The sequence below is a fragment of the Terrapene carolina genome, unplaced genomic scaffold (assembly GCF_002925995.2).
Source record: "Terrapene carolina triunguis isolate 2854851 unplaced genomic scaffold, T_m_triunguis-2.0 Scaffold112, whole genome shotgun sequence".
NCBI lineage: Eukaryota > Metazoa > Chordata > Testudines > Emydidae > Terrapene > Terrapene triunguis.
The window spans coordinates 18975779-18988218 of NW_020664463.1; the positions used below are offsets into that span (position 1 = coordinate 18975779).

A 12440-nucleotide genomic window follows, 5' to 3' on the forward strand; every position below is an offset into this window, starting at 1 on the left:
GGTCATTCCTGCAAGATGATGAATGATTTGGCATTCAGGTCAACAGAACTACTCATGTGCTTAAATGCTTTGCAGGATTGGAGCTAGAGTGCTCGGTGGAGGATTGAACACAGGTTGTGATTGTACCACTTACTCAGAGGTTAAGAGGGTATTGCCCTGGAGCCTTAAAATTCCAACTGTCCTGCAGGAAGAGAGTATCCTTTTTATTTTACATGAACACCGTGGTTATCTAATAACATTCACCCTGCAGGGCAGCAAATCCCCTTCAGGATGGGTGGAATTTTTAAGGGTTCAGGACTGTAGGTAAAATAACCCAGCGATTCCAAGCCTTCAGAAAAGGGGCTTTTGTTTTACTAGCTTGAAACAACTCTCATTAATTCCTGCTGTGCTATAAGCATCTGTGTTCAGAATACTTTCCAAAATAATTTTACACTCATGAAAACCAAAGGCATTGGTATTTAAAGAAAAGCACTGGGAAATTCTTTATTGACTGTGTTGTCCATGTGTGCTGCAGGGCTGCTCTGCTAACAATAGACAAAAGTACCAGATATTTCATGCTCTTCCAGCAAAGCATCCCTCATTATAGACTATTATCCTTTGCATGGAATTTCAGAATCTATTTCTTGCGATGTTTCTATATTAACTTTCTCATGCCCATGAACTCCCTAATACGTTGCATTCTATTGTTTAATTATCCAAGGCTATTTTGAACAGCACTGCTGGCAGTGTCACTTTACTTGCTAGTTTTAGGTTATGGAACACAGTCTGGTAGCTGCTATGTGGAGGCTTCCAAGTGTTGTTTGAATTTTCTTTTCTTGCGTCAAACCCTATTTTAATAGCAGCATGTCTTCTTGTATAGCCCGGTGACAAATGGACATTACTGGATAGTTGTCACTTTGTGACATGCTTACCAGGTGGCCGCACGGTTCTGGAGAGTCACCGAATTAATTGTGCGAAGATGCCAAGACCTACATGTCACAATAATCTCCCTGCTGTTAAAACTGAGGAAACCTGTGGCTGCCGCTGGACATGTCCATGTGAGTAACTTATTTTGCATAAACGTGTTTTTTCCCCCAGGACCGACAATGTGTTCAGAAAATGTACTGATGAATGGAACACAGAGCTACAACCCGAGGAGGAATCCAAAGTTGCTTGAATTGAGATGAATTTATACTTGTTCTTTATCAAAATCAAAATTCATAATCTCAAATAATTTAGGGCTGGATTCTGGCCAGATGGTGTACAAGGACACAGGAGGGGTCTTTGGCCAGCCTTTGTATATGAGCACAAGATGAAGGAGGACTACGAGTCGCATGAGGAGATAATCCTTGCCCTAGGCGCTATGGCTGTGCTCCCCCCACTCCCTTCACACTAGGGCATGCGGTTGGCTGGGTGCAAAGAAAGGAGAGAGCTGGCTTTTTTAAGGGTGGTGCAGCAGATCTACATTGCCTGGAAGCTCCTACGAGAAATTCTGGCATCGCTCTCCCTCTAACATTCCTGAAGGCTCAAAGGGCCCTTTCTTAGCTTATGTCTACTCTGCAATGACAGATGTGATTGCAGCTCAGGTATGAACATCTGCATTACCTTTAATTTATCTAGCATGGCTAAAAATAGCAGTGGAGACGCAGTGGCACAGACCCTGGTGTGGCCTAGGAAGCTGAGTATGAGTATGTATCCAGGGTTCTAGGCGGCTTGGTATAGCCCACGCGGAAGCCTCTGCACACTGTGGCTTCACTGCTGTTTTTAGCCATGCTGCCTAGATTAAAACTCTCATGGATATGCCTCCGTGTGCTGCAATAACACCTCCAACGACAATGTAGACATACCCTTAGTTGTGATAGCATCTCACAAATGTGGGAGCTCACACATCTCTATAGAGATTTTGCATGGCGACATGCAAAATATTGAAAGATATAGCTATAGATTAAAACAGTTTTGATTTTTCCTCATATTTTCAATATCTTTTCCTTTCATTTTTAGTACTAAATACATTGACTTGAAAAAAACAAATCTTAAAATTAGAATTAAAATATTTCAAATTATAATTAATATGTTTAATATTTAAGCTTTTTTCATAAGAAGACATACATGTCTTTCAAACATACAGATATTTTCAGATGGATTATAAATAAGGTTGTGAGTTTGTTATGGCGGTCAAGGAAGTCACGGATTCTGTGACTTTCTGTTACCTCTGTGATTTCTGCAGCAGCCAGTGTGGCTAGATCCGGGGCAGTCTCGAGCCAACCCCCTCCTAAACAGCAGCAAGAGGAGTTTGTGTGTGTGTGTGCGGGGGGGTGGGGGGGGCAGGGGGCTAGGATGCGGGAGGGGGTGAGGGCTCTGGGCCATGCTTTCCTTGGGGGGCTCCCCAGAAGCAGCAACATGTCCCTCCCTCAACTCCTAGCTCCGCCTCTGCCCACAGGCATGGCCCTCGCAGCTCCCATTGGCAGCGGTTCCCAGCCAATGGGAGCTGTGGAGCTGGCAGTGCGTGGAGCTAGGAGCTTAAGGAGGGACATGTTGTTGCTTCCGAGAAGCCGGGTAGGGAGCCTGCCAGCCCTGCCAACTCCTCCTCCCCTCATCACCCCCGGCGCCCCCCGGGCCACCACCCCCAGCACCCACAGCCCCCCCCCACGAGCACCTGCGGCACTTCCAAGATTTAGTGAGGGGTACAGTACAAGTCATGGACAGGTGATGGGCCGTGAATTTTTGTTTACTGCCTGTGACCTGTCCATGACTTTTACTAAAAGTACCTGTGACTAAAACGTAGCCTTAATTATAAACAGAGTACTGGGCCCCAAATGCATCTTACACATTACAAATATGGTAAACATATAATTGTGTACATATATACATCAAACACACACACATATGTATAGAACACAAGCCATATTAAAATAATATTAATTATGCTTGCAAAATTAAACACTTTAAAGCTAGGAAATACCAGAATTATGGATGCCTGGGCAACCTTAATTCAGCCCTATTGTGTGTATGTATTATGATGCAATCTTTAATTACGTGATCACATATTATTTTTTCTGCAGGACCTTCCTGGCTCCTCATCTAATCTGTTTCTCTTCCCAACCCTGGTTTCTAGTCATCTCCCTGCCCTTGGTTTCTAGTCATCTCCCTGCCCCTACCAATGTTCCCCAGTCCCAGTCTCTCTCCCTGGGATTTTTGTTCCAGTCTCTTTGTCCAGCTAGTCCCAATTCTCCTCTTACAAACCCATCTCTTTGTCAAATCTATCTTTCCTCCTCCTGACCTCTTATTTGTTCACAGTCCCAGTGTCCTTGCTAGCCAGTTTCCCTCTTCCCCCCAAACTCCCAGTCCCAGTTTTCCTCTTCTCCCAGGACCACTTCCATCTTCCACTCCCAGTCTCTTCCCATTAGGTTCCTTATCCTAATCTACTTCCCCTACCCCCTCCACTCAGATCTGACTCTTACCATTTCTGAATCTGAATCAACCAGCTTCTTCCTCCACATTGCCTGGCCCAGCAGGGGGGTCATTTAAAGCACAGGAGAGACAGTTGCCCTGCTCTCAGTTCAGGCGCCTGGGCTTGTCACCGCCTGCAGCAGCCAAGAGCTGCAATTTCAGGGAAAGTCCTGTTCAGTCCCTATCTGGAGCATGCCCAGTATGGATGGAATATTGGGAATTTAGTTGCTAAAAACTAAGTCGTTTCTACTGAGCATGTAGAAATTGATTTTTCAAAGGCTTATAACTTGGCCAAATTTGGGCAGATTTTCACAGAGATGGCAGAAGGCTCATTCCCGAAACAGCGGCCATCCTCTGACAAATTGAAGTCCCTGCTCCAAGGTATAGGGGCACTAGAGCTTTTTAAAGAATAGGTCACCAGATCCAGGCAAAACATATTTTTCCCTAGCCTCATTCTTGTAAATGGCTGAACCTGTTTGGCAGAAATTTATATGTACCATAAAAAAATATATATATATATATATATAAATATATATACACACAAACACACATCAGGTTGTTTTATATATATATATAATGATAATAACAACTGATGTGTGCAGCTCTGAATAGCATCTGATGTGTGCAGCTCTGAATAGCATATCCTTGAAGGAGACCATGGGGGCCAGCCACACCTGTGTCATAATTAATTAGCATCTTCTCAGCTTGAGGGGACAGGACTAAAATGATAGATTAATAGACACCCAAACATTATAAAAGGGCTGAGAGAGATCAGACTGGGGTGTGCAACCATAAGCAGTGGATAGGCTCCTGTGGAAGGCCCTGAGCCAGGGTCTGCAGAAGGCTGGGTACTTCAAAGGAAGCGGCCTGGGCCCCCAGTGATTTATACGAGAACCAGAAAAACTCTCTAAGATACTCAAGAAAGAGGATGGGAAGCAGCCAATTATTTATGGCATGGCTGGCCCCATCTCCCCTTAGGGCCAATCATCCTGTGACTCCATGCCACCACAGAAATAGATGGGGTCAAACTGATATACAGGCACTAATCCTGCAAACAGTTATAGGCATGAGCAGTGGGACTGCTTGCCTGCTTTAAAGCTAAGAACGGGCATGTTTGCAGGATTGGGGCCATAGCGTGGGACTGTCTGCTGGAAAAAATTATAATGTTTTACCAGGGAGAGGCCCAGACTGGTTTCCAATTTCCAAACCTTTCTGAACTGGGGAGGAGGGAGTCTGGAAAAATAAGCTGAATCTGAACAAACTTTAGGACATTTAGTCTATTCTCTGGCTAACCTCAAGCTTCTGGGTTGGGTTCTGAGCCCAGGCAGATGTAGGAAAAAAACCTAATACATAGCATTTGCTCTTGATTTTGAGTGTGTGAACAGGAACAATTGATATTGTGTGAGCTGTGCCTTGGCTCAGAGAGAGTGAGAGTACTCCCACTCAAACACACAGAGATGAGGGACCCAGCAGTGGTGCTGGAGTGGCCGGTTGCTGAAAAGAGAGCCTCTGGGAAATGACCCTCCCCTCCACCCACACACAGTAGGGGGAGAAGATGCTCTGCTGCTTTTTGACTTCACAGCTTTCCGTGTGATTAGAGTAGTTACTGCAGGGCTTGCCCTATGATGAGTTTTGCTAGACTGGCACTGTACCTCTTAGATGTGTGTGTGGGAGGGGAATTGTTTTCATGTGGAAGGAAGATAGGAAAAAATGATGGCCCTTTGATCAAGCGAAATCACTAAGAGCCAAACCCTCCCGCCCAATTCAAAGGCCATGGAAAAGGCACGGAATGCAGTGGAACTGGTACGGCCTTGCTGCATGGGGGAGGGGGTTATGCACGTGGTCTTTCTACCCCTGCACAGCATGGAGCATTGTTCCACAGCAGTCTACAGAGGAGAGGAGACCAGGCACGGCAGGGATAGGGCAAGAGTAAGAACTCTGCATCTACAACAACATGGATTCACTGACCAAGCCTCACCAATCCACAATAGGGAAGTGGCCATAAAAGCTACTGCAGCCAGTATACTTGAGCTCTGCACAAGAAAAGTGACTGATTTATATGCTTATTTTGATTACAAGTGCCTAGAGCCAAGGTGAGGCACTTTCATGCTTTCTAACTGCTGTACAAAAATATGAATGGCAAATGCATACATTAGGCTGCATTTATAAAGCGCAGTGTTCCATGCCTTTTTAGACAAAATTCACAGTAGCGCCAAAGGTTTGAGTCTACCGGTAACATTTTCAAAAGTGCCTAAGTTACTTAGGAGTGTTTGAATCCCATTTTCAAAAGGGAGCTTAAGCCCCATTGACTTTCAGCTCTAAAGTGCCTAAATCTCTTTTGGACCCAATGTGCCTAAGTCACTTAGGCACCTTTGAACATTTTATCCCCAGTCATTTTTTAATAGTAAAATCCCATGACTCCCCAGCTGTAATGTATACTTTCATCCTGGGATAAAAAATGTCCTCCGAAGAACTGCCATGTTCAAAGACAAAGTTCCTGAAGGGACTAATGTGCTATTTGAAATGTTCAGGATTTCTAGCTGGACTCAGAGCTTTTTATTGTCAGATGTGGAAAACTTTCACACCAAGAATTTGCCTGTTTAATGTTCCCTTCAAACCACATTAAATTATCTAGATATTTTAAATCCAAGATTTCCTTTCTAATGTAAATATTCCCTAAATGTAAAATTATTGCATAGATTTTAGCTGAATCATTTTATTTGTGTCCAAAAGAAGAAACAATTACTCATGTAGTTTTTATTTCAATAGTGTGATATTTCCTATTTCATGAATAAGTGAACAGCAATACAAACCCATTAGTTTTGGCATTCCAAATATGTCTCCCTAAAGGATCTCTTAAGGGATTAAATTTAAAATTTCCACTTGTACCATTAGTCACTTGGCACAGAAAAGCCTATAGTTGTCTTAAGGTTATTGCCCTTCAGAATGAGATAATGTTTGTTTAGCTCTGTATAAATTTAACACGCCATGATAGCCCAGAAATTCACTTCATTTCCCAAGATGATATGAGTGTGTAAGGCAGACTGCTAACTTTTCACATTTACCAAAACCCACAAGTCATATGTGTTTTTGGCTCAGCTAAACCAGTGCAAGTCTGTGTTAGTTATAGACAAGTCAATTGGCCAATGAGGGCCCGATTCTGCACATGCTGAAGTCAATGGCAAAACTCCCATTGACATGAATGTGAGCAGCCCCAAGTCCTAAATGAGTGAAGTACTTGGAGCTAAGAGACTTAGCGGGTATAACTATTTTGGCCGAGCCCACTAGCAGAGACTCAGCTTAAGCTGCCAGAGGAGTTCTTTTGAATGCACAGCTATATGACTATATTAGCTAAGCCAATAGAAGTATGCTTTTGTCAGCGTCGCTGTGTCTACATAGGTGGTGGTGGTAAGGTTTGCCGGTGCAGCTATGTTGGCTGGAGGGTTGCTGATCTTTTCCCCACGCTCCTTGCTGTCATAGCTACACCAGCAAAACTTTGTAGTGTAGACCAGGTTGCAATCTACTGCATTTGTTTGTGATTTAATTTAGTAGTGCTTTTGAAACTTTGTTTGCTTAAAACTGAGATTAGAGGTTTGCTGAGAGTACAGACAAACATTGAATTGTTTATGGTATTTATAAACCAGCAGCCAAACAAATGATAGTATATGCAGAAACATTTTCTTACAAAACTTTATATTTATTAGGCTTGTAAAGATTTTAGTGGTAATGTCTCTACAACTCTTGTATAGGAATAACATAAAAGAAGGTATATTTAACAATATGAAGGTGCTACATTTCCAAGTGTTCCTATGGCTTTGGTAGTTCATAATCTGACAGCACAATATAGAAAGGTTTCCAGAACAGGAAAATTAAATGGGTTTGTGTCTTTTTTGTTGTGTTAGGAATTATAAAAAAGACCTGAGAGATATTTTAAAAGATTTTTTTCTGCCTCTTTTTAACCTTAAAATATTAGAAACATCAAGTCTGGTCTTTGCTGTTTCTTGCTGGAGGTCTCCAGGGCCATCCCTAGCCATTTTGGTGCCCTACGCAGCCCCCTGCAGGGGGGCTGTGTGAGGCCCCAGGCTTCTGCGCGGGGGGCTGGCCCCAGGCCTCCATGGAGCGAGGGGTCTGGGAAGCAGGGGGGAACCGCCCCCTGGCCCCAGCCTGCTCCGCTCTGCTCCCCTGGCTCCCAGCCTTGCGGGGCAGGGGGAACCGCCCCCCAGCACTTGCCGGGGGCACGGCTGGAAGCCAGCGGAACGAAGCAGGCTGGGGCTGGGTCACTCTACTTACCACACAGTGAGTGCAGCCCCGACCCCTGCAGCAGTCCTCAGGAGAGTGGGGGCGGGGCTGGGGCAGAGCAGGGGTGGGGGAAGAGGCGGAGCAGGGGCTGGAGCAGCACGCAGCTGCGCAGGGCACCAAAAATGTGGTGCGCCAAATTTCCTGGTGCTCTACGCAGCTGCGTACTTTGTGTATGGATAGGGATGGCCCTGGAGGTCTCATTGGAAGATGAAGGCTCTGGAATGAGAGTTTTCTCAGCCTTTAATTGAAGGGCCAGGAAGTTGAATCATTAACAAAGAGAGTTTTCCTCCCAACTGTTTACCTAATGTTGGAGTGAAATAGAGGTTAACAAAAACAAATCAAGGGTTTTTAAACGTTTGACCAAAAACCCTGTCTAATTGCTCAGGTTTCATTTCCTTGGTACTTGTCAGCTCATAATTCTACTAGTTCTCTGGTCATCCAGGAAAAAAACAAGTTTAAAACAAAATAACAACAGAAATATCCTTTTCATGTGTTCCTTATACATCATAAAGGGAGAAAAAGACACAAACTCAACTATTTTCTCCTTTGTTGCTCATCTTTAATAGAAATATGTTAATACATCAAACTCAGTAGAAAACAACTTATATGCACAGGATCTGCCACTAACTTATCTGTCTATTTTGTAATAATGGTTATTCCTGACAGAGACAATTAGAAAAACTTCATTTCATCACAAGATGCTGGTAGGTGTTCCTTCTCCTTTAGGATTTGATGAAATATTTAACTTTATCTTTTCATATAGATTAACTTCCTACCTTTAATGGGTTCTTCCCACCATAGGCGCCGACTTCTGCTCGCGCCAGTGGGTGCTTGACCCCTGTCTGCCCCAAGCCCTGCCCCGACTCCACCACTGCCCCGCCCCGTCCCTCCCCTGCCCTACCACCATTCCAACCCCTTCCCCAAAGTCCCCACCCCAACTCCGCCTCCTCCCTGCCCCTATTCCGACTCCTTCCCCAAATTCCCGCCCCGGCCCCGCCTCTTCCCCGCCTCCTCCCCTGAGCGTGCTGAGGTTGGGCGGGGGGAGGGGGGGAGGGGGACAGGAAGGGAAGCTTGACTGCCAGTGGGTGCAGAGCACCCACTATTTTTTCCCCGGGGGTGCTCCAGCCCCGGAGCACCCATGGAGTCAGCGCCTATGCTTCCCACTGACATCAGTCTATTCTGGGTCAGGCTCAAAATGAATTGGAAGAGATATTAACAATGACAAAGACATGTCTGTAGCCAATCCTGTGATAAACTATCTAAAGGTTTGTTAACTAGGAAAGAGAAAAAAGAGTTATTTAAAGGTTGAAGTGACCAAACATTTACATACAAATGAGTTACAATCTAAATCCTAAGAGTGACAGAGTTGTAGTGATCTGTGAATTCAAAATGTCTTTCTCTGTTTTCTGTTTAGTGTCTCTGGCCCTATGAGAATTCAAACAGCAAAAAGATGGACAATTTTCCTGTCTTTCTTTTATTTCCTTCATTCTGCCTTCAAGACCATTGGACGAGCTTCCTTGCATGTAACATTTTGAAGGTTCAATAGGGCCATTCACCATTCCCTTGTATTGCAATGTTCCTGGATGGCCCATCTGATTCTGATAGTTCTTCAGGATGGGCAGCATGGGAGGGGGAACACTCTTCCCATAGGAGTTCACAAGTTTAGAGCAAACATTTTCAAAGTTATAAAGCAAAACGTACATATTTCCTTATAGCATGGAATACAGACATTACAAATAAGATTAATGCATGCAGCAACTCACTAACATTCTATACAGTGTAAACATTAAATACATTTTTATAAGACTAACACCCAGCGGCGGCTCCAGGCACCAGCGCTCCAAGCGTGTGTCTGGGGCAGCAAGCCGTGGGGGATGCCCTGCCAGTCGCTGTGAGGGCGGCAGTCAGGCTGCCTTTGGCGGCTTGCCTGCGGGAGGTCCGCCGGTCCCGCGGCTTCGGCGGCAATTTGGCGGCGGGTACGCCGAAGCCGCAGGACCGGCAGACCACCCGTAGGCAAGCCGCCGAATCCGCAGGACCAGGGACCTCTCGCAGGCGCGCCGCCGAAGGCAGCCTACCTGCCGTGCTTGGGGCGGCAAAAAAGCTAGAGCCGCCCCTGCTAACACCTATTCTGAGCAACACTAACAAATGGATGAACTAGTTTGGTCTCCAGCTAATGTCTGCAGCCTTGGCAAGAGCTAACACCTGGACTGCCAGCATCACAGAGATAATGAACTTTTTTCTCTCCTCACCTTTGCAGGCATGTGCATGGGCAGCTCAACCCGACATATTGTCACCTTTGACGGGCTGGATTTTAAACTGACTGGCAATTGCTCCTACACCTTGTTTCAAGACAAAGAGCATGATATTGAAGTGATTCTCCACAATGGGGCGTGCAGTTCAAAACCAAAACTAAACTGTATGAATGCCATAGAAGTGAAGCACCATGGCAAATCAATACAGCTCTCTGGAGACATGACAGTAAGCCATGAGCAATGAAATAGCTGTACGATTCTCTGGTCAAATGACAATATTCCAGATTATGAGGACAGAGTTGTGCTCTCCTTTTTCAGTATTTATATTGCAGTGCCGTTTTTTTCTATTTACAGTGTTTTATTTCTTATGCTGCTAAAATCTTTATCATTTTTGATTCCAGAATAAAGTCCCTGCCCATATGATGCACCGAATTTGCTTCTTTGCACTGCTCTGGCAATGCAAAGAGGATGGAATCTGGCACTCCCTGTCTGGATAGGGATTCTGGGGACAGGCAGGCAGGTGTAGCCAGAACTTGCTGCACTCTGGTTCTTTTCAACTGGTGAATGGTCCCTTGTGGGTTATTGTCAACTGGTGCATGTTAGAGCAGCCCATGAGCTGCTCTAACCTGTGCAAGGGCTGCAACCAGAGAGAATCAGGGAGCCATAACTGGCTTCCTGACCTCTCACGCAACAGCTGCATTGGGTGGATCTCAGCCCTAGCAGATAATCTGCCCCAATGTGTCTAACATTCACTTTATAGACAAACAGGTGTTAATTTAATAGTTGTGGATGTTACTGTTCAAAGCTTTAATACAATTTTAGGGAACTCAGACATACAAGTATTGACTAACATACAAGGCAGAGCTAACTAGATCTAGTCACACCCTTGCATAACAACATAATATATGAACAGTAGACTATAGAAAGGTTCAGGGTCTGCTCCAAGTCAGATGCAATTACATAGGTTACCTCATACCACAACTAAATCAATGTCTGCAATGCCATATATGTTTTGTAGTCTTCTATCACCATCAGGTTCTTTCATTGTTGCCCATAGCTTCTTGTCAATGGATGGGATGACTTTTGTGGCCATACAGAACTTCTTCAGTAAATAGAGGAGAACTATTTGTTCCAAATTAAAGGCTAATTATGATGAAATTAGGATATTTGGATCTGATCCTCTAAGGTGCTGTATGGCCTCAACTCTCACTGGAATTTGAGGGTGCTTAACATCCAGCAGAAGGCATTGAACACCTTACAGGATTGGACCGTTAGCCAGTAAATACATATGTGATGCTGCAAATGGGAAAGTGTTGACTCACAAAAAAGGAGCACACAATCCATTTCATGCATTTCTACACTCAGAGCAGAGACTCTGCTTGCAGCTTGAACTGGTCTCTATATTATTTGTATTCTCTTGGCTTTAATCAACTCAGTTGGATCTTCAGTCCCTTATGAAGTTAAAATGTGTTTAGGAATATCTAGACTCTATAAATTTTTTTTGGTTGGTTGGTAGAACTGATGGAGTATTCTCACCCTCTTGAAACAGGTTGCTGTTAATGGAGAAATGACTACTGTTCCTTATATAGATGATTACTTTAAAGTCACCATCTATGGAGCAATAATGCATGAGATCAGGTTCTCCCAGCTCGGACATATTTTCACATTCACTCCAAGAAACAATGAATTTATCCTTCATCTTATCCCAAGGAGCTTTTCTTCACAAACATATGGCCTTTGTGGTAAGTTTTTTCAGTGTTTTGAGTTAAATAGGTGTTAACAAAACCCAGCAAAACACATAGAGTTTTAAACAGTCAGACTAAAAATCCCTTCCTAGTCTGCACTGCACACTAAATCTGGGCTCTGACTCAGGTTTGTGCCACAGCCACACACAAGTCAGGCTGACTCGGGTTACCAAGCACTCGGGTCCTGGGTCCTAGGACTCTGCTGAGGGGTGGGGGGAAAAGGGGTCAGAACCTGAGTCCCGCTGTGACACGGGTCCAAGCCCTGTCATTTTGTAGTGTGGTCACAGGTCAAGCCACAGACCCAAGTCAGAGGGTTCGTGTAGCGCAGTATGGATGCATTAGCCTGGCTGTGAGACCTGGGTCCAGCAATTGTAAATACAGGTTTAAAATCCAATGTGGATGCTGAAGTCTGGAAACACTGAGTCCACAAGCCCGGGTGCCACAGACCTAGGCTTAGTGTGCACTGTAGATGTACCCTCGATGGCTCAGCTTTCATTCTCTTGTGATGCCATAATCTCACTGGTTCTCCAGGCATCCATAGAATACCAAATAACTAAACCAGGAATTCTAACCTAATAAACAAGTAAAAAACATCCTAAGATTTTTAGGCCTATATAGATCATAAAGAAGCAATAAGGAGCAAAACTCATTCTTCCTCCCCTTGCAGCTCAACTTTTGAGCCTGAAGGAGCTCTGTTTGCCTTGCCTCTGTTTGC

At 44.6% G+C, this 12440-nt stretch overlaps 1 protein-coding gene across 1 annotated transcript in view; it reads left to right on the plus strand.

The window, feature by feature from the left end:
- VWF (von Willebrand factor) overlaps nt 1–12440 on the plus strand; it is a 247585-nt gene that overhangs the window by 165705 nt on the left and 69440 nt on the right. Inside the window, exons 31-33 of the mRNA XM_029911665.1 lie at nt 860–1037; nt 9986–10206; nt 11530–11722. Of these exons, the coding sequence (XP_029767525.1) occupies nt 860–1037; nt 9986–10206; nt 11530–11722 (592 nt within the window). The remainder of the gene's footprint in view (nt 1–859; nt 1038–9985; nt 10207–11529; nt 11723–12440) is intronic.